At 35.7% G+C, this 24,643-nt stretch overlaps 1 protein-coding gene and 1 long non-coding RNA gene across 4 annotated transcripts; one reads left to right on the forward strand and one right to left on the reverse strand.

Moving 5' to 3' along the window:
* The first annotated feature begins 1,771 nt into the window (after nt 1-1,771).
* On the forward strand, nt 1,772-9,200 carry LOC108997555. 3 transcript variants are annotated; one of them, XR_001997170.2, is made up of 10 exons: nt 1,787-2,087; nt 3,435-3,495; nt 4,764-4,826; nt 6,089-6,124; nt 6,203-6,294; nt 6,376-6,502; nt 7,499-7,599; nt 7,697-7,753; nt 8,567-8,606; nt 8,910-9,200. It is a non-coding gene; the product is annotated as an uncharacterized LOC108997555 (long non-coding RNA). The 3 variants fall into 3 exon arrangements; XR_001997168.2 differs by lacking the exon at nt 4,764-4,826 and having other exon boundaries at nt 1,772-2,087; XR_001997169.2 differs by having other exon boundaries at nt 1,786-2,087; nt 6,089-6,294.
* A 2,037-nt stretch (nt 9,201-11,237) lies between these two features.
* On the reverse strand, nt 11,238-12,868 carry LOC108997756 (UPF0481 protein At3g47200-like). The gene is made up of 2 exons (XM_035690573.1): nt 11,959-12,868; nt 11,238-11,838 (listed from the first exon to the last, which is right to left on the reverse strand). Exons 1-2 carry the CDS (start codon nt 12,800-12,802, stop codon nt 11,396-11,398), a joined length of 1,287 nt encoding a protein of 428 aa, XP_035546466.1. The 5' UTR covers nt 12,803-12,868; the 3' UTR covers nt 11,238-11,395.
* Between the last annotated feature and the right edge of the window lie 11,775 nt (nt 12,869-24,643).

The raw sequence follows: 24,643 nt of genomic DNA on the forward strand, positions 1-24,643 counted from the left end.
GATGGCGGCGCACGGCAGAACCCTAAATGAAAATTCTTAAACTCATGGGAAGAAGCAATAGAGAGATTGAGAGATTTGAGGGTGGGAGAGGGCTTATCGTCATCGGCAATCGGGAGAGGGAGGCGTTGACACCACAAGGTTGGTAGCCAGGGTTGGCAATCATAAAGAGGGAGAGGATACAACTGAAAGAGAGGGATCTATAAAAGAGTGAGGCGACAGTGCACGGTGATGCATCAGAGTTTCTTGTGCCAACGATCAAAGTTGTGGGGGATGCACAACAAGAACCAAGAAGAATATTGTGGAGCCAGGCCCCGCGGCTAGTGGCAAAACACAAGGGAGAGAGAAACAACAGAGAGAAGAGGCAGTCGATGGTGATACGAAGAGAGAGAGATACAGAGGGGACTTGTTGGCGACTTCATGCGACGTCGCCGGTAACCAAGGTGCAGGGCTTGACTTGCGGTGGCACATCGAGTGAGAGAACATAGAGAAACTCCCCCCGAGGGGGGGGGGGGTGGTGCAGCGTTGGAGGGAAATGAGGGAGGAAAAAAGAATTTTAGGTTTTTTCACCCATGTGCAAAACGGCGTAGTTTTAAGGGTATGGGCTGGGCTTGAATTTCCTTCCTCACCTGGGCTTTCCACATGGGCCAAGTCCTCGATACTAGCACACATTCAACAACACTTAGTGGAAATCTGACCATGGGCCAAGTCCTCGATACTATCAAAAAAAGCTAATGTTGGATGAGACTTTGGGGGTTTCACCCTATAGCTTCCTAAGCCTCGTCTTTTTTTTTTTTTTTTTTTCCTTAAGCTAATCACTTCTTCACTCATTTATAAAATATTTCTTTGCAACTTTGTATTATAGGATAAGTATGGTTGGTGTATGATTTGCTTGTAAACAACATTAGGACATTGTTGATTTAGATTAGGCTGATGAAAAATGTTATGCTTGTAGCATGAAAAAACATGCACAATACATAACCTATGTGTTTTCGAATATCATTGGGTCCGTGTCCCTGCTTGGAATTAAAAAGGACAACAACTTTGGTCCATCGATAACTGGTATATTTCTAGGTAAGTGTTACTAAGTTTCTCGTTAGTTTAGGACACATAAAATGATATACTCTTGCCTAATGATTAGTGAGAACAAAGTTTTTATTTTTCACATCGTTAAGACTATTTCCTTGTTAAATGCCGTGTAGTCCTTAGATTTCTTATTATGCAATTTCCAATGACTAAATTGAGCTGAGAACCCGACAAGATTTTAAAGATGTCTTTGGTCCTTATAAAAAATGCTTGAGAACACATTGGCGTTTGTGGTTTTTTTTTATATACGTCTACAAGAAAAAGCATCTATTGAGGCGATGTTTGCTTTGCTGCAAATAAATTCGCCGCAACAAGTTCATTTTTGCAACGATATTATAGTCGTCACTGCCTTTTACCGATTTAATCTGGGTGGTCCCTAACATTCAATATCTTCGGCGATTTGTTTATGTAGTTGCAGCGAGAAAAACCGCCGAAAAATTGAAAAACTTGTTGCAACGGTTTCACAGTAGTCGGGATTAGGGCTGGGCGCCAAAACCCACAATGTCTTTTAAGGATACGTTTGAGTAGTGAGAAGTGTTGAGAAGTGTTGAGAATGTTTGTGAATAATAGTAAAAAAGTAATAATAAAATATTAAATAATAGTAAAAAGTAAGTGAAAAGAAATAAATAGTATAAAAATAGATAAAAAGTAATAATAAAATAAAAAATAGTAGTGTCACTTGCCAAACACACCCTAATTTTTCCCCCCGAACTGGCTTGCCCACTCCCTTCTCCCCCTCTTTGTTCTTCCCCATTCCCGAGTATCAGCTTAATCCACCCACCCCCGCACGGCTTCATCTCCATTTTCGATCACCACCCATAGCTTCTACTCCTCCACTTCACTTCAGGTGACACTTCGGCGGAAGCTAGGGTCGTCGTCTCCTCCACATACAGAATCTGTGCCGTGCGATTCGTGGTTTCGGCAGTTGGATTTTTTCAACGATTTTCGTGTGTCGAAGGTCAAGATTATCGTCTGAGACTGTTGGGTACCTTCCGTCCCCAAAGGTATGGCTGCAACGATTTTGGCCTGTCTCTCCCCCATCATCCGCGCTGCTTTACAAAAATGTTTAATTTTTGTTTGGATTCTATTTTCTATATTTTTGCATCTGAAATCAGTTCCTTTTTTGCACGAGATTTGTTTGTATATCTGCATTTTTGTGGACGTGTTGATGTGGGTACACAAAATGTTGCCAAGTTTTGATCTTGATATATTTAATTTGCACACCACAGATTTTTCCCCTTTGCATTAAATCCCTACTTTGTCAATCACCCATCGACAACGATATTCGTTGGGTACATGTTTGATGTCATGTGTGTGTCATTGAATGTACTGAAAAAATAAGTTAGAACTTATGAACATCTCTGAGAATCACACAACCAAGGAAACCCCCAATGCTAAACAGCCACGACATTAATGCCCAGACAATCGTTTTACCATAAGGTTCAAAGCCTAGTTAATCCTTTGTAAAGGAACACAGAAACAAAACATCAGCAATCATGGAAATTAATAACATCAATCCATTCAGAACAGCATTGAGCAAACTATAAAATTTTTTACATGCACAAACAAAAGCAGCACAGTCTAAGCTCAGTATAGTATAGCTCATCTAGGTCAACATTTTATTTCCTATCATCCATGATTTTTATTAGTCCTTGAGTATATGTCAGGAAGTTGAATATGCATGTTTACATAGCATTAAATGTCAGTTGGAAACATGACTAAAACAAAGAAAAACATACGAAGGATCTAATGATTGGACAACATAGATGCATGTTCCATATGTGTTCATGCTTCTGTGTTTTTTTTTTTTGGGGTGGTTTGAGAGAGAGCACCTAAAAATAATGGCACCGATAATTTGGGAATCTAAGTCGGTGTCATTTGCAAGTTCCACCAAAATGTGAATATTCATAACACCAAATTGAATAATATATAGTAAATTCATAATCTCAAAAGATTGTGAAAAAAATCATATTGCTTTAGTTTTGCTACTGGTAAAAAAGACATGTATATATATACAATCTTCTTCCTTCTTTTATTTAAATCACAACCTAGAGTCCTCCTCTAAGAGCCTGTCAATCTATGGTGCATCAAGTGCAGGGAGGGTTAATCTTCCAATGGTTTTTGGTTTTTGGTTTTTGAAGAGCTAGCTCTCCATTGAATAAAGCAATATGGCTGTCAATCTGCTTGTAGAATCACTGCAATCTCAGCCCCTCTGGGGGCAATATATATATATATCAATCATCCATGAATCATAATTGCGGTATGATGCTACTTTATATATAATAAGTTTAATTATATTTTGATTATTTGAGATTTAGCTAACTACAAGAGAACCTAATGACCACAAACAGGGCAGATCTGTGGAATGAGCTTGGAGGACTACATTCTGTCGCGCTCACCTCCCTCGGAGAGGTCTTCACTCAGTCTGTTCTAATTCTATTTTTTTTCTTTTAATAAGTTGTTGTAGATTTACTTTATAATCTTGAAATAGAAGACCTCATATGCTCATATTTCAATTCTGATGTTACTAATCCCGTATGCATTTTGGCTGTTGGAACTAACAATAATTCGTTGATAAATCAATAAAATATGGTGACCATTCACCTGCCATTAGTCAATTGTTTGGAATTGTTTGGATTTGAATGTTTTATTCAATTATCTCACTTTGTGAGGCTTTGGTTTGATGTTAGGGGAAATTACAAAATAGGGCTTTTATGGCTGTGAACTTAGCCATATAACTATTTTTCGAGTCCATATAAATCTTGTTGGTTAAGTAAGAATGAATTACAAATTTATTTCAATGAACTTAGCCATATAAATCTTGCTGCACGCTTTAGTATAATGATTACTGCAAGCTTTTATTTCACTTTAACTTATTTCATTTATTGTTTACTTGAAATGCACTTTCAATTAATTGAACAAATAAATTGGCACAATAGGGTTTTTATGTGTCATATACACTTAAATAGAAGAAAACAATGAGAATAAACTGGTGGTGATTAGTATAAGGAGCATAAAAGCCCTTTGTGCTGTTTTTAACTATTGGAAGGAGTCATAAACAATATAAAAGAAGAACCAAGGGAGAAGCCCACTATTCATGCTTTTCCCAACAAATAAGAACAGGATGAAAAAAGAACAAAAATTTACTCACATCAACACATTTTTGAGGATAGGTAAGGTTGTTGGGTCAGATGGGGGTTCACTCCCATCTTGTTGAGCCACATCAAAAAGAAGAAGAAAAAAAGGAACTTGGATAATTTGTATGATTTTGTGAGCATATCAGAAATTTGGTATGAATTCGCAGGTTCTTTTGTGGTGGTCCTCCTCTATTTGCATTAGAAAGTAATGTTTTTTGGATATAATTTTAAAAGCTAAAACATCTCTTAAACTCATAGGAACCATGCATTGTTTGGAGTGAATTCTGATTCACCTGCTACCTGCTGTGGCACCAAAATTGAGCATGACATTTGAATGTTTGTGGATATTAAAGTTCTGGCTAAGCTGAAGATGGTATTTCTGAAATTGGTCCAGTGGTAGTCAATATCGGTTATATTATTTTAATTATCTGTTTTCTGAGTTCATGATTTTAAAATTTGATAATTTAATGACTTTCTTTGGTGTTCTTCTATATACTTTCTAGTTTATTGAGTTTGAACTAACTGACAATATGTGATTGACAGTCTTTGTTAGAACTAATTGACTTGTCTCCCTAATATTACACTGAAGTTGCTCTTCTTAAACTGGTAATTACTGAATACTATTTTTTTTTCGTAATCAATCTGCACATTACCTGTCATTATTGTGATGTATCAGAACTGAATCTCAGTCCTTGTTCTGTTTACTTAGTTTTTGTATTTTCTTTTCAATTATAGTTGCATCCAACTTACACCAACTTCAATCTTAAGCTGCTACTTGTATGTGGTCTTCTATATACTTGATTCAAAACAAGTACACTTAATTAATGACGTAACAATTATTTTTGGCCTTTTACTCAACTTACTAACCTAAGTTTTTAACCACTGATGTTGTGGGCACTAGAGGAAATATGGTTCCCTTTGAAGATAATGGTTAAGTTTCATCAAATAAATTAAGGAAATGTACTTCCCATTTAGTGCTTTCGGACTGCTGCCTAGGTCTTTTAGATTCAGAAATTTTCATCCTTCATATATTCCTGACCACCATTTTCAAAATTCCAAAGTCATAACTTGTGACCTCACCTTTCCTGCATGTCCTTTAATAATTGGGTGGATTAAAATTGAAGAGGCCCATCTGGTTGTGGTTTAAAATTGAAATAGAATTTTACCCTGGCCTGTTGATATTCTTCATGTCATGGAGAAGTTTCTAATTTTTACGAGACGTTGCTGTGTTCCTCTAAACTTTGCAATTTTAGATTTCGAACTTTCTCACTTTATTTATTAGAAAATATTTATTGTTGACTCAACGTCTTTGTGTGCCATCCCACCTGGAAAAAACATATTGAGGGAGGGAAATAGTTATTGTTTCTTGCTTCTGGATCATGAAGTGTTGGGATATAGTTAGCATGGATATTTTTGTTGAAGTTCTACAAATTTTTTCCAGGGTCAGCCTCTTTCTCTTTTCTTCATCTTTATTAGATAAAGTTTCTAAAATGCATCAAGTTTGAATAATATTTTTTGTTTGAGAAATATCCCAAGTTTTGATAATGAGAAACCTTATTCTAATCTTTTCTTCTCTTTGGGTTAGGACTCATTGTTATAGCTGTAGGGATCTCTAGTTTTGTTTTCTTTTGAATTTAAGATTTGGCAGAGTATTATACCACCACATATAATGCACTACTTGTTTGACTATTTTTTAATGTTGCCTGAATGAATATCACTACTGAATGGATTTTGCAACTCACTTTAAGTTTAGTGCTGAACAGATATTGCCTCATTAGCAACTTGGTTCACTTCATTGGACACATACTTTAAATATTCTGTTTCTGGTGACATTAATTTCCATAGTTGAATAACACAATTTATGCCAGGTTTATTGAAGACCAAGACCTCAGAAGCTAATGCTGGTAAACAAAATGCGCAGCTTGAGATATTTGTTGCTCTTTTTAAGGGAGGGGGTGATATTGGTTCCTGCTCTGTTTCAGGATTGAAGGATTATCAATTAGCTATCTTACATATAAGATTGTGGCTTGGTTTATCTGGATTTTATGGTTTTAGTTTTTTTATTCTTAAGCATGTAAGTATCTGCATTTAATTTTTTAAGGACGTATTACAAGTCCTATTGGCATGCACCCTAACTTTACGAGTTGTCCAACAGGTAACGCAAATGGAGATGAAAGGAAGATCTTGACAGCTTTATAGAGATTTTTGATATTTACTCTGGCCTGCATACCAATGAGCTCTAACTCTTATATATCTTGAGTCCAAGTTTCACTAAATTTGGGGTAAAGAATTCCCAAAGGCTGCTTTATAAATTTATTAGCTTTGTTGCTTTGTTGTTATCCTTTGGAATACGTTCTAAAAAATCAAATTTACTTGTAATTTTTCTCTCTATTATATAATGAGACATATATATAAACTGTTGCACATTTGAAAGGTCCACAAAGGATGTTTCAATAACTTTCCTCAACTTATGATTTTATCCTTGAATTTCTAATACTGTTGTTAATGTTTTGGAAAATGCTAAACGTCCCGCTCCCAGCTCCCGCTGGCTTTTTTTTTTTGTTTTTTTGTTTTTACTTCGTGATTAAGAAAGTGTTTTTTAATGATGTTGTATTTTAAAGAAAAAATATATATATTTAAAAGTGTTAAAAAAATACATGTAAAAAAAAGCAAAAAAAAAAAAAAACAATACATCAAAATAACTAGCAGGAACCAGGAAAATGATACTCTCACCACTGATTCTTATAGTTTAATTTTTTATTTTTACTTAGTGATTAAGGAAGTATTTTTTAATAATATTGTGATTTTTTTATTTTATTTTAAATATTTAAAAGTATAAAAAAATACATGTAAAAAAAGATAACAAAAAGAAAAAGAACAATTATACCTAACAGTAGCTAGAAGCGGTGGACATAGCACGATCTTGATGTTTTTATTTATTAGAAATTCATACCTAGGCAATTAGAAAGACAATGCTTCAAATAATGTCCTAAAAAGTTGGACTTGAGATATGATTCCATCCAGTTTGAAAGAAGTTTAAAGATACTGTACTTAGGTTTCTAGTGGTAACTTGGGTAAGATCAGTTTGTGTTGAAGAGTGAAGAGAGATAGAGGATTCAAGCTGTTTGGATAAAAACCACACTGATATAGTACCTTTTGGAGCTTTTTGTGTTGATGGACTGTGTTGTAGCTTTCTTTGTTTGTGTGATTTGCAGATTTGTGAAAAAATAGATATTTATTTTTGGCATGTTCACTCTTTTGGTTGTCTTGTTTTGCAGATTTGTTACATTTGGATCTCTGTCTTGGCTTGTTTGCATCTATAATAGCACCTTTTGGAGGCTTCTTTGCCAGTGGTTTCAAAAGAGCCTTTAAAATAAAGGTCTGCCTTTATACTTCCTAAATTTATGCGATTCAATCAAGCTTCCAACAAGATGTTGTGATGACACCATTTACTATATGTCCCCCTTTTCCTGCAGGATTTTGGTGATAGTATACCTGGACATGGTGGAATTACAGATAGAATTAACTTCCAGGTAAGCTTTGATGAGGTTTGGATCCAGCAGATTCCTATGAACTACTTAATTGTAGTATATTTTAGATAACTACTAATTATAAGATTTTCTTACAAGTACTAATTATAAGATTTTTTATTATGGCTTCTCATAATTTTTCTTGTTCTACTCCTGGTATTTGTAAATTGTTTTACTCAAGATAAACTTGATTACCATCCCCAATGCATGGGTGATTATTCATAATGTCATTTTTGGCAGGAAATCATGATGCCATGCTTGTTTAATTGCTTTTTGTAACCATAAATTATGTTTTACTCTTAGAAACTTCTATTGAAAACCAAAAAAGAGATGTGAAAGATGAGTTTACCAGGATGAGCCTGAAACTTTCTACATAAAAATGCTGTACGAATAGGTGGAAGGCTAGGTACACAGAATACTTTAGAAGCCAGAAGTAGAGCATATTTGATAACCCAGCGACAACATTGGTGAAGAATATACTGAGGTTGATTAAGATTTCATCTATATGCCTATAATGGATTTGAAATTCAAAGTTTATATATGAATTTCTCAGTTTCATTTCGACCATGGCACTTTTCAAATTCAGGTAGGAGACATTGATTACTTGCTTGAACAAAGAGAGAAATAACTCAGATTACAAGTTTAACCCTGAATGCTGAAAGTTTCACTCTAACTTTGTTGAGTTTTGCTTGATAACCATGATACCTTGTTTGTAAATTTTAGACTCGAACCATCAGTTTTTTTTGCATGTTATGATGTTCTTGTCGTTTTTTTTTTTCTTTAGTTAATCTGATTTGTTGGTTTGTTTCTTGCAAGGAACTTGGACATTTTGGTTTGAAGTTTATGCTGCTTTGAGGTTTGTATATGTCTATTCACAGTTCATAATTTAGGATTTTATTTTACTTTTTTAGCTTTTTACTTTGTTTACTCCAATGTTTGGCCGCTGGGAGAATTAAATAGAGGGAAATGGAAAAAGGTAATATCAGTAATGAAAGTGTGGTGTGTCTTTGTGTTTTGAACTTAAGTGGCTGTGAGGTATTTGACTGCTAGATTCCATCCTACTAACTAAATACCAAACAATATGCAGTTTACATACATATGTGCATGTTCACACGTTATAAAACACATCATGATATACGCAGTTCGTTCCTTGATGTAGAGATGGGGAAGGAGTACATATCAAATGGTTCATCAGATTCAAGTATCATGCTATCGTACCAAATGGATGCGTTTGGCCTGGAGGAGCACTATAATTTTGTGATCCCAATTTGATTGAATAGATATGTTTCGAATTATGAGTATAAAATTAGTTGAAGAGGTACTGCATGTGTTGTTGGATCATAATGACCTTCCTGTCGTAATATGATTGTTTTAATTTAAAATACATTATTTTTTATTGAACTTAAAAGTGTTGGTTGGACTTTCTTATTGATTACTTATTGAGATTGATTTTTCCTCCCCAAATGGAATTATGTATCACACATAAAGAATTATATTGTGTTACTATATGGTGAACACATAAGTATTTCTTATTGGATGTAAATTTTTTTTTCTTTTTTGCATTTTTTTCTATTTTGTGAAAAACTTTTTCTGGCGAGTAAAATTTGTCGGAAATATTTTTTTCGTCCATTAAACTTATGGCAACGATAATTCGGTGACAATTTTCTGTTAGGAATACATAAAGATGATAATTCATAATTGCTGGAAAAAAGATCTAGTCATTTTCGGTGATTTATTAACCTTTTGTGACGATACATATCGCCGTAAATGACTTTTCAGGTAAACGGAAATGCCATTTCTGTCATTTTTTGGGACATTTGGGACAGATTACTAGCTTTTTGCGACGATTTTTGCCTATTGCTGAAATTGATCAACAAGGTCGCCTTAATTTCGTCGAAGATGCAGCAGACTAAAAATTGCTGAAAATAATCAAATGCAGCGATTATTAGGAGTATTTGTGACGATTTTGAAGGCTAGAAAAAATCTGATTTCTTGTAGTGTATGTATAGTGCATGTGTTTCTTTTAATATGATGTTTAATAGAGATTGGTTCTGTTAGTAATTTATTGACTCTAATTTGATTAAAAATTACTTTTATATTATCATTTTGGCACTGAAAAGGGAAATGTGTTAGTTCTTGAAAGTGCACATATATAACGATTTTCTAGATATGTTGCAAGTTTGTTGGGAAAGACTAATCTTTAGTTGAAAGCACCATAAGGTGATAAATTGTCTTATTTTTATATATAATTAGCAGAGGATGCTTCCTATTTATACATGAAGTTTATTAATACTCTGTCTTTTTGTATATGCAGCTCTATTTGGAATGGTTAGCAATTGACTTACGGTAACAAGATGTCAATTAAATCTATATGGTCTAAGTTGTTATTATTTTCCTTGTAGTGTTGATTTAATGGCAAAATTATAACATGAAGTTTGTGAGTTTTAATGTCATTTTTGTGGAAATAGTTGAATTATATTTGCACTATGATTAGAACAAGTCATATTTAAATGTTATATATAGTACTGTTGATTTAATAGCATAAAATGATATTTGTGAATTTTAACGTTATTTTTGTAGAATTGTTTATAAAATAAACAGAACGCGTGATAATATAATTTTTCTCATATGTAAGACTATTTGTAGCGACATATATTTATTGCAAATAGTACTTTTATTTTTATTGTAAATACTTATTTGCCATGGAGGGTATATCGTCCTTTGTAATAAATATATTTGCAACGACCATAATTTGGTTGCAAAGGATAATACTATCTTTTGGAATGTATTACCTAATTGCAACGTTCTCTCAAATTATCGATAAGATAGTATCAATGACGATAAATTCAATTTGCTACGAGAAAATATTTTCTTGGGATTAACCTTTGCCCATGCGGTATTTGCGACAATAGATAAACAAATAAAAATCATTGCTATTAGAAAATTACCATACATACTAAAATATTATGAATTAGAAAACAGATGAGAAATTGAGAAGGAGAGAGAGAGAGAGAGAGTTCAAAAGCTGCATCTCTGCTATTTTGAAGTGTCCTTGAATATGTAACATATATATGTTCCTATTTATAAGGGAATAAGACTAGAAAAATAATAGAAATATAATATTTAATCAATGATATTGATTGATTTACACAATAAACTAAATATGGTAGAGAATAAATTATATTACCATACTTACTAGAATATTATGAATATCTTCTAGGTGTGGTAATATTCTAACAGTTGCGAGTAGTCTTTTGCAACGAAAAATAGATAATTTAAAATGATTTTTTCCTAACAAAAAGCCATTCAATTAGCCCTTTTCATCTCAAACACATTACTACAAATTATCCCTTACAACCAGCCCCAACTTATGATTCGCGCATAAGATCGAACACCAAAACCGAAGAAAAAAAAATACTAAAACAATGATGTGGTCTGGAAAGAATGACCTTATGTGAAATAATGACCAGAGTGAAGCTCTGAAGGGTTCTTTCTGTAATTGGAAACAACGGCCTAAGCCCTGAGGCAAAGAGGCCATGCATGCATGCCCATTATATATAGCTAACAGGATGATGATGATGGATACATGGAGACGGCAAAGGAAACATCATACAGATTCATTCTTGTCATTACCTTAATTTCCACTCATAAGTTTTGTGTAAATTTCTTGCAAAAATCATCGCAATGGTCAGGGGAGAATACTGCAAACCAAGTCTGAGTGGCACCCAGAAAAAGCGCAAACAATGCACCCAAAGAAGCGAAGCCCGTCCAGGAGGTGCGGAAATGATAGTGAAAGAACTCAGCTGTGAATCTCATCCAAGTGTTGTCGTAGCATTCCTGAATCTGGTACTTGACATCCTTGTATGCCTCGAGGTTTGGCACCAAGTCTGTCCCTATCTCATTGAATAGCTGAGCAACTTCGACGTCGCTGCCAAGGAAGTTGTACAGCACTCGCGCTTTTCTTAGGTCCTTGACGTCGCTGGCTTCATCGATGTGCGAGTCGAGGAAGGAAATGTAGGAGGTGACGCCGAAGTCGTTGTCGAAGTCCAGACACATTTCGTAGGCTATCATGTTCAAGAACTTTGGCCCTGTCGAGTCATCTACAATCATGGGTTGGAGCGAAATGTGTCCTGGGTACAAATTGAAGTACTTTCCTGGCAACAAATTAATCCATTTTCTGGCGAAAGATATACTTCTCAAGTAATTACCAGTTTTAATACAACTCCTTTTCACGATGATTCCTGCTGCTTTAAGCTCCTGCAAATTGCGGTAGGATTGCCATTCTGGGTCCTTTCGTTCTATTCTGCTGTTCTCAGTGTGTGTCTGATCCCCTGGCGGGCCCAAGAGGCTTGTCCTCAGAAGATCCAGAAGATGGGTAGGCGGCGGCTCTGAATCCTCTGATCTTTCTCCATTTCTTGATAATTGCTGACCACCCTCTAGTAACATGTTGTGGTTTCTTTTAATGAAATTCTGAATCGAACTCCTGAACTTGCCTCTCATCTTGCTCAGACTCATCAACGACTCCAGGAGACGATACAGAAGTTGGTTCTCCAGCAGGAACAAATCCTGTTGGCAGAAGGCTACGCTGTCGTCTTTTATATTCTTCTCTTTGAACTTGTTGTTAACAGCGTAGTATATGTATTGCAGTACAACGCAGCCGTCGACGAACAGTATCCTGGCGAGGGAGTCATTATCGTAGGGCTTCGTCACCGCTTCCTTGAAGCATTCCTTGAGTTCCTCGATTTCCTGCTCGATTTTCTTGTATAAATCGTCTATATTTACGTTCTCGCAACTTTCTGTAACAAAATCTTGGGTCAATCTGAGCTTGTATTTCTCTCCCAACTGGTACCTTTCCTTGCCATGATGGATGGGACCCAAAGATACCACTCTTGGCTCGTAATACTTTGCAAAATTCTTGTTATCACGGAGCAAGAAGATAACCGGTTGCAGCTTTGGTGTTGGCGCCGTTTGGGGTTGATTTTCCGCATTTTCTCCGGCCGCCATTATCGTTTCGAACCATTCCTTCATGCAAGGCGTCGAGGTTCCGGCCATAGCAAGCTTGCATGCACTCAACAACACAATAAAAAGTTTGAGAGATCTGATTTGACGAATTTAGGAGTGTTTCTATTATTGGAAATTATTAAGTACTACTTTGTTGATCGAATGCACCGAGAGAAGTACTATATATAATCACAAAATTTTTTTATAAGAATAAATTCACAAATTGACATGGACTAAGTGATATATTAATATATTTACTTTACAATAAAAATAATTTTATAATTTAATGTATCACATCAAATTACATCAATTTATAAATTTATTTTTAAATATGAAATTTCTTTATAGTTAAAATATTTCTCCTTCACTAAAGCAACCGTACGAGTTTAGTATAAAATTAGTATATTGGTAAACATATCTAAAAGAAATTCAAACAGCTTGCCTAATAATTTATTTACACTTTTCGGAATAAATTATCCATTGATTGTGTTGTCTTTATCCATCAAACAAGATAGGTATCAAGTGCATGAATATTGTAATCTCATGGAAGCCTTTCAATTTGATCAGCATGAAATTCTTGCTAGAGCTAAAGATGAATTTCATGTAATTTCATGCCAAGTGCATGCATGCATGTAATTTATTGCAGAGTCTTGCATTTTGTTTTTTTTTATTTATAATTTATTTGGACGAATCGGCAAACACAAACATTAAATGATTAATAAATATTACCATACCACTCATTATAATTGTATATGGAAAATGATTAATCTGTAACTCTTATACAACTCTCTTACAATTCTTTCTGAAATGAATGATACTCTTGTAAAATTGAAATTTCATTTATAATAAAATTGAATGTTTTGCATTGGTTGATTGTGAAATGAATTATAAAAAAATTATAAATAATATCATTACCTTCTTTGAGAAATTCTATTTGCAATTCTGAGTGAGAGACTGCATGTACAGTAGTCCCATTGATGAATAGGGGTAAAAAGGGAAAAATTATTTTAAAAATGATATTATTATAATTTTAATTTTTTTTAAACATAATTGTATAGGCTTGTATGAACAGTCTCTATTTGAGAACCGTATGTAGACTAATCTGTTTCATAGCAGTATTATAGAGTATAGAGTCTAGACTCTATGAACGATTAAGATCTCTTAAGCTTAAAATATATATATATATATATATATGTATGTATGTATGTATGTGTCATGCATGTGTCATGTGTGTGAAAAAGCTTTTGTGTAGACTACAAGTTTGATACAAATTTTTTTAAGATTAAAGAATTAATTTTTGCTTACTTTATCTTTGCCTGAAACGAAGTTAATTTGAAGCACGCATGCATGTATGCATGATCAACTTGTGAAAATTCTAGCGTGAGATGCGTGATTTGTGGAGTAGTTTTTAATTGTTTTTAGATGCTTGATTTTTCACTTTAATTATCTTTAATCACATGACAAGATTGGGATTTCTTTTGTTTCATAATGTAGGGCCAATCAAAGAAGTTTGCGTGAATGGGATGCTGCAGGCCATTGATTAAAACGAAGTAAATTAAATAGATGGGTACACAGTAACAGAGAGATTCATGTTCAAATCATCTCGGTTTTTTTTTTGGCTTGGTTTGGCTCCAACCGAGGATTGTGAACAACGAAAAGAAACTGGCCGAGATATGAATATTTAAATTTGGCGATGGAGATCGGAGAAGGCACAATGATCAGCGTCATCATGTACAACGCGTAGGCGAATATTCTATTTGTCTCCAGGATTATGTCTTCTAATCATGTGGGACTATCAAGTATCAAGTCAATAATGTAGGACAATCAAGTCAATCGACATGATGAAATAAGACGGACTTATTAATTGAAATTGGGATCATATCAATTATGTCTCTTGAACTACCCATTTTCTCATTAATAAACACTACAACATAAATAAGTTTTTGTGATGGTTTGAAAATTACGACAGCACCCAAACCTTCACAGAAAAAGCATCTTCTATGACGGTTTATTTTCTGAAGGTAGCCAAGAAATTGCATTACATTCAAACGTATATATATTCATATTAGAACGTACCCTAGACATTCGAATGTTGAGGCTATTTACGTGAGAACGTAAAAATTTTTGGCGCTAACGTTCAAACGTTAATTGATTTAATATTAAAGTTGGATATTTCAAATTAAAAAAGATTGAGAATTAAAGTGCAATGATTTAATATTAAAGTTGGATAAACTAACATTAAAAAGATCGAGAATTGAAATTAAAAAACAGTAGATATATTAAATAATATTGTTCATTACATATGATAAAAATAAAGTACAAAATATGATAAAATTTTGTAAACAACATGATAAAAGTGAAAAATACTCAAAACGAGTTGTTTACATATTTATTAAAATCGTCAGTCAATGTGTTGACCTTTGCGTTTAGGATATCTATTCAATGGACAACATCAATGACAAAATCGGTGACATTCTGTTCTACTGACGCGATTTGTCAGTCGATGTGCACAGTAATATTTGAGACCATCGCATCAACCCAAGCAAGGCGCGCATCGAGCCAAGCAGGCCGCACATCTCCCATAGATATACCCATCGGCAACCGACTAGTACGCCCAATATGGGGAGCAACACTGGGCCTAGACTGGGTTAGAGGAACAAGATCTGGTACAGGGCTAGGCTGATGTCAAGATGCCCCCTCCCTTGTTCAATGCTCTGATAATGTGTGGTCATGTCAATGGGGCTCATTTGCTCTGTGATCCACTCCTCCACCTGGGGTTGCACCCTCCGAGCCAATAATAGCTTGGCAATGAGGACTCAATATGGGAGGTTGTTCGTGGAGACGATGTTCGTCTCGTAACGGATGCCCTAAAAAATTCGAAGTGGTAAGTCGATGAGCTCTCCATGTGCCACTCGTATAAGGAACTGTGCACGAATCAGGCTAAATGTGGCCTTATGTGCCACAAGATCCTCATTTGTTGCAATAATAAAATACAACATGCGGAAAAAAAGGGAGGAGTTGTACCTAGTTGAAGGAGTTCTTCCTATTGAGCTGCTCTCGGTCTCTCCTAGTGAGGATATAGAAATCCTCATCTCGGTTGTCATCCTCCTCATCAATATCCTCAACCTCCGACCGGTCAACTGGGCCAATAAATGATGTAGAAGTGCATACATTTGCATCTACTCAAGATCCATCCCTAGGCTAAGCATCTCCTGCAATCGATATCTCAATGACACGATGGATCTCGGAAGCTTGGTGATGACATCCGCCGAGACCTCTAACTGAACACCATGTAGTGTCCCGGTGTGAAATGATGCATCCTTAGGCATGTAGCACATCCCCATATAAAACACCCAACCATTGAGGGGTATATGTACAAATACTCATCCAGCCTCTCGTAACAAACACGTCTCAAATGCTCATTTACTCCTTATATGAGTTAGTGAAACTAGTTGATCATGACTTCTCGTTCGGACATCACTGCTTGAGCCCCAATTCGAGACGTGTCCTACCTTGTTCCTTCCCTCCCCATTTTCCTAGTCATCAGAAGATGATCCATATCCTGAAAGAAAGAAAAAAATTTTGAGCAATATTAGTACTATGATGCATATTATGTACTGTAATCTAAATTATTTCGTGAACACGTCTAAATGTAAAATATCACGTTTGGATGTTAAGCTTATACATGCGAACGTTTTAGTTTTTACATTCACACTTTAATTTCCTCTACAATAAGCATTTCAACGTAAGATGAGTTACGTTCGAACGTGATGGCTAAAACACACGTTTGAATTAAACCAAATTTACGTTTGCACTGTATTAATAAAATAAACAGAAAATTATTACATTCGGGAAGCTCTTGAACGTATTTATTAGTACATTTGAATGTACATAACTATTAGTTCGAACGTTTCTAACCTTTCTGGCAATTGAAAGGTTTTAGATTCGAACGAATTCCAAATAACGTTCGCACGTATGTGCCACTCAAGAATATGAATGATCATATGTGTGAACGTTACAAATGTACATTCAAATGTAAAATATACATTCGCACATTATTTGATTAATGTGTGAATGTTTATGTCTTCTTTCTCATTTGAAAGGTATAAAGGTTCGAACGTTACGAGATAGAAATTACATAAATGCAAACATTCAAACTTCTCTAGAATAAGTTTTTTATAATTTATACTAAATAATATATTGTTTGTAATATAATATAATAGTTGTTATATATTATATAATCTAATAATGTTATTATTGATAATATAGTTGTTATATAGTGTGAATATGTGATTATCAATCAAGAATATTTTTACTGCATTGCATACATTGGCCAGTGGTCCCTCACATAGAGCACTTTGATACACTGCATGCACGGTTCGAAGTTATAGATTACATACTACAGATCATGAACGTAATTGAAAGACGCAAAATTGTGGTGTGTTGGTCGAGGGAAGTCATGTAACAGATGATATTGACTACTATGGTATCATACGTGACATTATCGGATTAAAATACCTGGGTGGGACTGTGACATATGTTTTTAAATGTGATTAGTGGGATATAGACAGTGGTCGGGTTTTGATACATAGTGGAGAGATAACTTGATGAGTTATACAAAAATTTGTGCCTGAGAATATCTATGATGCAAGAATGGTAGCGAATCATGATCATAGTAAAGATGAATATGACACTTCGATTATAGAGGCCAACCAGGAATATGGAGATGGTATTTATTTATTTGTTGACCTCGGTGCACTTGAACTAATCCCCTTATGTAGAGATGACATCCCACCCATACATCTCGACCCATCTGTATTAAATGATCATTCAGTTCATGAAGAAGAAGAAGAAGAAGAAGAAGAAGAAGAAGAAGAAGAAGAAGAAGAAGAAGAAGAAGAATCCGAAGAGGTAGTCGATGAAGAAGATGAACAAGAAGATGATGATGACGAAGATGGTATTGGAGTCGATTCAGAAACAAGCATGGAAAATACATCTGGAGATGAAGAATAAAAATATTAAATATTTTATATACATAGGTGACAGTACAATACATTTTTTATAAATTATTCTATACTAATTGTTTTTTAAAATATTAATCATTTTCAAGGATGCCACCAAAATGACAACTAAGAAATGTGCCTCCTCCTCTAAGTTCCGAACCCGTTCACGACTCCCCAACTGAGGACTTCGCTCCTGAACAAGTACACAGGAGACAAACAACCAGTCAACACCTACCAGTAAGGAAATGTTGTTGATAATTAATTATATTTCAATATTTTGGGGACTATATTTAATAATTTTAAAAATATTAGCTAATGCCTTGTGACATCGCAGACATGGCTTAACATGTGGCTTTGCTTTGGAAAGAAATAGAAGGAACAAAAAAATCAAGGTCAACATTCTTGATAACTTCACTGGAAGAATGGATGACAGTGCAGCATTGCTTTCCTCCTATGTCGGCACACTAGTCCAAGCTTATGCTCCATTTTATATCTGATCATGGAGAGATGTTTCGAATGAGATAAATGATCACATTCGAAATCGTGTACTGGTGAGCTTATATATGAACATAAATTTTTTTAGAGATGTTTTGATTTTATAAATTTTTAAGTACTTTTCTCTAGTTATAATTTAAATTAAATGGGATGACCTATGGACATGGATTAACTAGGGCTCGTTTGGACACAAAGATGAGACATAGAATTCTCAAAATTTTCAAGACTTCTTATAATTTCATTCCCAAACATCCCTCAAACATAAAATTTTTTTTAATTTCAAATCTTCAACTTTTTTATTTAATCAATTATCTAATCATTATCCAAACACAAACATCAATATAGCAACTTTTATAAACTTAAAAAAATAAAAATCAGCATAACTTTTACAAACTTCAAAACAAGAATAATATTAAAAGATTATATGAATCAAACTTGAACTTTATAATATTTTTATTCAAGTACTTTTTCTCTCTCATTTCTTAAAACTCAATAAAACATTTTAACTCAAATTATTTTACCATTATTTACATAATTCTAATATATTTCAAATGTCTTGATATTGTATGTTATGGTTCATAATTTTCTTTGGTACATTTTCTGGTTAATTAACACGTGTGACCTTGCATAAACTTAAAACCAGCCTAGGCATGGTACAATCTTAAAAACTTATTTAAATACTTGAATGGAGCTTGTCTGATCATATGTCCAACACGCCTGCAAGAAATTGTTTGTGTGATTATTTTTGTGTAATTTTTTTATGATTGTAGCACTCTTATTTTTTTGTGCTTATCTATTACTATGTATAAAAGTAGAGTCATACAATTCCAACGTGACACTCTAACCGTTAAAGTCGATCATCGATGATGATCACTAGAAGAAAAAAAAATCCGAAGTGTTGCATTTGTGAAGCGGTGATCTTTTTGAAAGTAGTGTTTACTGATTATGAGCCATTGTACTTCTTAGTTTTCATTTCTTTTCGCCATGATTGTGTGTCTCTAAGCTTTGCCTCACAACGCCACCCCTCTGCATGTCCCCTTCTTTGTGACCGACAACCTCAACTCCCTCTCTATCTTACCGTGCCCCGTACTCACCAATCCCTCCCCATGAGTTTCTCTCTCACTCTTACAAGTTCTCTCTCAGCCGATCTCTCTCTCTCTCTCTCTCTTGTGCCAAAGACCCAAATCACCACCAACACACGTTAAGCAAACCCAACACCGAGAACCACTAGCAGCCGCCACTAATTTCGGATCAACCACCCTAAGATTCACCACACACTCTCATAGTCCAGATTTGAGTCGCACCGCCTGAATGACGCTGGTAAATTCTCTCTCTCCATCTCTATATGTCTTGCTCTTCCTCCGTGATCTCCCACTCGATCTCTATGCAGATTGGGGCATGTTGCCCCTTTTGTGTTGTCGTAGTCCAACCCCTTGCCTCCAGTCTTCACGGCAAAACCACTCGGCTCCACCTTAGACCACGACAAACACCCATGCCATCACTTACAAAAGCCTAGACTAGCTGCTAACCTTCATGGCACACAACATCCCCCGTTTTCACCGCAATCCAGTAGATGATCTTCACATAGGAAGATTACTCTTGGTGGTAAAAACCATAGAGGTATAACTGACACTTGATTTCTAGAAATTCATGTGTTGGGTTAACTATGAATTGTCGTGTTAAAATTGTTGTGTGTGTGAATGGTTATAATCAGTGATTGGGGAAAGTCTGTCATTGTGATGTTGATTGTGTGCTTTATGAAGTTGGAAGTGAGAAACTAAGAATTAGGTGATGTGGTTATGATCGAAATAATTATCTGAATTGTTGGGGGTTGCTTTGTAGCACTATTTGTGAATCTGCATAGTGGCCGAAGGCCCTTGTGAAATGTTGAGATAAAATAGGTGATTGTGATAAGGTTGGTGTCGTTCGAAGCGTTGGGATAAAAAAATTGTAGTCTGTATTGTGATTGGATGTTGGGTACGCTAATGGGATAAGTGTGAACGCTTCTAATGGGTGAGGTTTAGGAAGTTATTTTGTGGGTTGCAGATGCGTAGTAATTGGGTTAGAAGAATTGGAACCATGAGATTTATTGTAGTAGAGTTGTTTAGTTGTGTTGTTTATTTTAGATATGCCAGTTTAATTGTATTAATGTATAGTATTTTTAATTTTGTCTAGGTAACGATCAAATTTCTGCTTAACACGGTTCATAGGTTTTCTTGGAAAAGTTGAAGGGTCAGGTAAGCCAGGTTCCTATGCTAGACTTTGCATAAAAAAGAAAATAAACTAAGGTTGATTTGTGCAAAATGTGCATGATATGTTTTAAAAAGAAAAGTGAAAATAACATTAGTTACATGTTCTGCATTACTGATGAAGTCTGTATAAAAAAGAAAATGCTTTCTGGTATGACTGGTGTAGATAGGAACAATATTTTGACATGCTGTTTCTAAAATGTGCAAAAGAGTGAATATGAAATCTGGAAATTTTATACATGTTATATGAAAATGTTCTGAATCTGTTTTTCAATATGTGAAAATGATAAGAAATTGATCAGTACTCTGTTTTGATATGAAGTGGCATATGAAATTGATCAATACTACCACACACTCAACAACACTTAGTAGTAATCAAACCACGAGTAGTAATCTAACCACGGGCTTTACATGGGTTGGGTTTCACACATTGTATTTTAATTGTCATGAACGGGGGTATGTAATCTTGTGTTGCATATTATTATAGACTAGCAACTCCATGATTCTAGCAATCCCATGATTCTAGCAATCTCACCATTATAGAATATATGTTTACTTGTATAACTAATTTGTAAAGCTGATTTTATTTTCTTTCCATATAAAGTCATATACAGATGTCCATATATTCTTACAAAGATCAATGAGAAAGACAAGAAACTTTTTACCAATTCTTCTTTTAACATAGTATCAGGCCAAATAAGATCCTAAAACATACCTCTATTTTCTTGCCGATGGCATCCTCCACAGATTCTCCCAACACTTCTTCCCCTTCCTTCTAGCCGACGCCTCCCCTTCAAGCCCGGTACCAGGTCTCTCTCCAGAAAGCTACCAGCAACTGTTGAGTTTGCTTCGGCCTTCTCCTTCGATAGCCAACTTCGTGGGTAACTCCTCCACAATCCCTCCCATTTTTGACCTTTAGAAGAACTGGATTATCGACAGTGGCGCTAGTGATCACAAGGGCCACTACCGATCCCTTTTCTTGGACCTCCAAGAGCCACCCATGGCTCGGTAGGTCAGATTGCCCACGGGGGAGACCATCCCAGTTGAAGGAGTCGGCTTCATCCCTCTATATGAAACCCTAACTTTGTCAAATGTCCTATTTGTCCTTTCATTTCATTATAATCTCCTCTCTATCTCTCAAATAACTAGCCACTTATCTTGTGTTATCACTTTCTCATCCTCTAATGTTTTTTTTAGGACCATCAATTGACGAGGCTAATTGGAGCGGGTGAAGCTTGCAATGGACTCTACATCTTTCGTCCCCAACAATCCACTGCCTTCTCTGCTCACAAACCTGATAATAAGACCTTATGGCATCAACGTCTAGGTCATCCTTCCAACTTTCTTCTTCCCTCTATATTTTATAGTCCTTGTACTGTTTCTCATTGTGACATTTGTGCTCGTTCTAAGCACACCCACTTACCATTTCAAATTAATGCTCATAAAAGTAAGATTCCTTTTAATCGACTTTATTGTGATATTTGGGGTGGATATTCCACTACTTCTATTTCTGGCGCTCATTACTTTTTGACTATCATTGATGATTTCACACGCACAACATGGATTTATTTAATGTGTTTTAAATCAGAAATCTTTAGTCATTTAATGCACTTCTTTACTCTCATTAAAACTCAATTCAATTCCACGGTCAAATGTGTCCGCACAGACAATGGCCAAGAATTTCTGTCTCATAATCTCCAAAACTATTTTCAAAACCACGGCATCATTTGTGACGCCCCGACTCCCACGTACAGGAACGCAATAATCGTGACGTTAGAATGGTGACAATATGGGTCATGCATCCCAATGAAATGTGCTCAAATGTGTGCAACATGCAAAAATGCACAAGAAAGTCGTAGTGGATAAAATAAATAAGTCAACTAAGTACCAGAAATTTAAATACAAGTATCCAAAATAAATTATCTTTAAAAATTATACAGTTATCCCAAAATATATCACAAAGGGCAAATACATAAATAGATAATAAAGCAAATCTCGATACACGAGAGCAACTCCAAGTCGCTCCTCCAATGGAACCCAAGCCTAAGGTTCGTCATCCTCATATGCATCAAAATCTGCGATACTATAAAACGGTACCGTAGGTAAGTAAAAATCCAAATAACCCTCGAGATAAAAACGCATTAAAGCAACCAACTAACAGATCCCAAAACCTCATTTTCCCCGAAAATAAGTATTTTCCAACACACGCTAAAAATCTCATTTTTAGCCAAAACATAAAAATAAGACATTTTATTAGAAAATGATTTACACAAAATCTCAACCATTTATCGGACACTGTAGGCGGGAATCACAGGCGGGACTATACCACCATCCCTCACAGGCGGGGCTCTACCACTATCCCTACTGTTCCTTTCCACACAATGAATACATATCAGAGCACTGTAGGTTGGAATCACAGGTGGGACTCTACCACTATCCCTGCTTACCCCCATCCGTACCGCATGCACCGTAGGCGGGACACAACCACCATCCCTACCGCATGAACCATAGGCGAGAATTGCAGGCGGGACTATACCACCATCCTTGCTTACCACCATCCCTACAGTCTCTTTTCCTTTTTCTCAAACCATTCAATCCAAATATTTCAAACATACTCAAAAATCATTTCTCACATGAAAATCCAATTTTCAAATAAACATATGAACATGCATGCAATCATGCGAAAATCCAATTTTCAGTTACAAACATGAACATGCGTGCAAATGAAATGAACACAACATGACAACAATAATCAATAACCAACAATGTCAACACAATCCAATCACACAAACAACTTCATTCTCCAATCCATCCGACCCCCGTACTCTTCGGACTCAGTTCAGCAAAACCAATCAATAATTCAATACAGTGTAATGAGTTAGTGTACAAATACATTTAAATCACAAGAGATCTTTGAAAAATACTTACAGCGCTATATAATAATTTTCGAGGGATCACGAAGCTGCAAGAAGTGGCAACATAGCTACAGAACAGTGCCAAATGCATTGTGGCCGTGGGTCTTAAAGACCAACTTTTGAACGGGTGCAAACGAAGGCCCGAGATTGATAGGGTAGGGCTTAAGGATGTCGGTGAAGCTAGTGGTAGTGGTGGTTGGCCGTGGGTGGCGGCATGGGCGGTGGTTGAAGTGCAAAAATACACAAAACGGAAATGGAATTGGATGTACTTCACCGGTGGCAGATCGGAGCTTGGGTTGGATGTATTGAGTTGCTAGGAGGTCGAGGATGAAGTGGTGAAGAAATGGTGGCCGGAGGTGGCGCGATGGCGGCGCGCGAGTGAAGAGAAGGCTGCGGCTTGGTGATGCGCGTGGGGGCTCATGGCAGCGCGGGAGGGGCTGAAAATGGAGGGGTGGGGTTGCCGGCCGGTGGGGGAGGCAGTGGGCTGGGTGGTGTCGCCGGATGGTGGCACATGGCGGTGGGCTGGGGGAGGAGACGCAACGCACGGGGAGAAAAGAAAAATGAGGAGAAAAGAAAAAAGAAGAGGAAAACAAAAAGAGGAAAACAAAAAGTGAGGGAAAGAAATGAGGTCTAATCCTCACATGTTGGATCACAAAAATGATCCATCGGAAACGGTTTCAAAACAACAAGTAAAATAAAATAATTCAAACGTAGTGATTAAAATGAAAATAAATAATTAAACCCAACAATAAGTTAATTTAATATGAGAAGAAATTTAAATGCATAACAATAATTAATATTAAGAAAGCACTTAAAAATAATTTTCACAAAATTAAAAATCATAAAAATAACCAACTAAAAATCCAACAATTTTAAAACAAGAGAATAAATTTTTGAATTAATAACTATAAATCCTTCAATAAAAATACACTAAAATACGGGGTGTTACATCATTCATGAACGTACCTGTGTTGAAACTCCTCAACAAAATGGTGTTGCCGAGCGTAAACATAGCACCTTCTGAATGTGGCACGAAGTCTCCGCTTTCAGGCACATTTACCACTTAAATTTTGGAGCGAATGCATCCTCACCACTACCTACCTCATCAATCGGACCCCTAGTCAGTCTCTCCAAAATAAAACTCCTTTTCAACTTCTTCTCAACACACAACCGACTTACACCCACCTACATGTTTTTGGTTGTCTATGCTATGCCCAAACTCTCACAGCC

The sequence above is a fragment of the Juglans regia genome, chromosome 6, assembly GCF_001411555.2.
Source record: "Juglans regia cultivar Chandler chromosome 6, Walnut 2.0, whole genome shotgun sequence".
Classification (NCBI taxonomy): domain Eukaryota; kingdom Viridiplantae; phylum Streptophyta; class Magnoliopsida; order Fagales; family Juglandaceae; genus Juglans; species Juglans regia.

What these genes read in the sequence shown, in the direction of transcription:
- LOC108997756 (XM_035690573.1), bottom strand. Translation starts at nt 12,802, where the DNA reads ATGGCCGGAACCTCGACGCCTTGCATGAAGGAATGGTTCGAAACGATA. An exon ending in AAGGAGTTGTATTAAAACTG is followed by an intron (nt 11,839 to 11,958) that starts GTAATTACTTGA and finishes ATGACTCGACAG; the next exon opens with GGCCAAAGTTCTTGAACATG.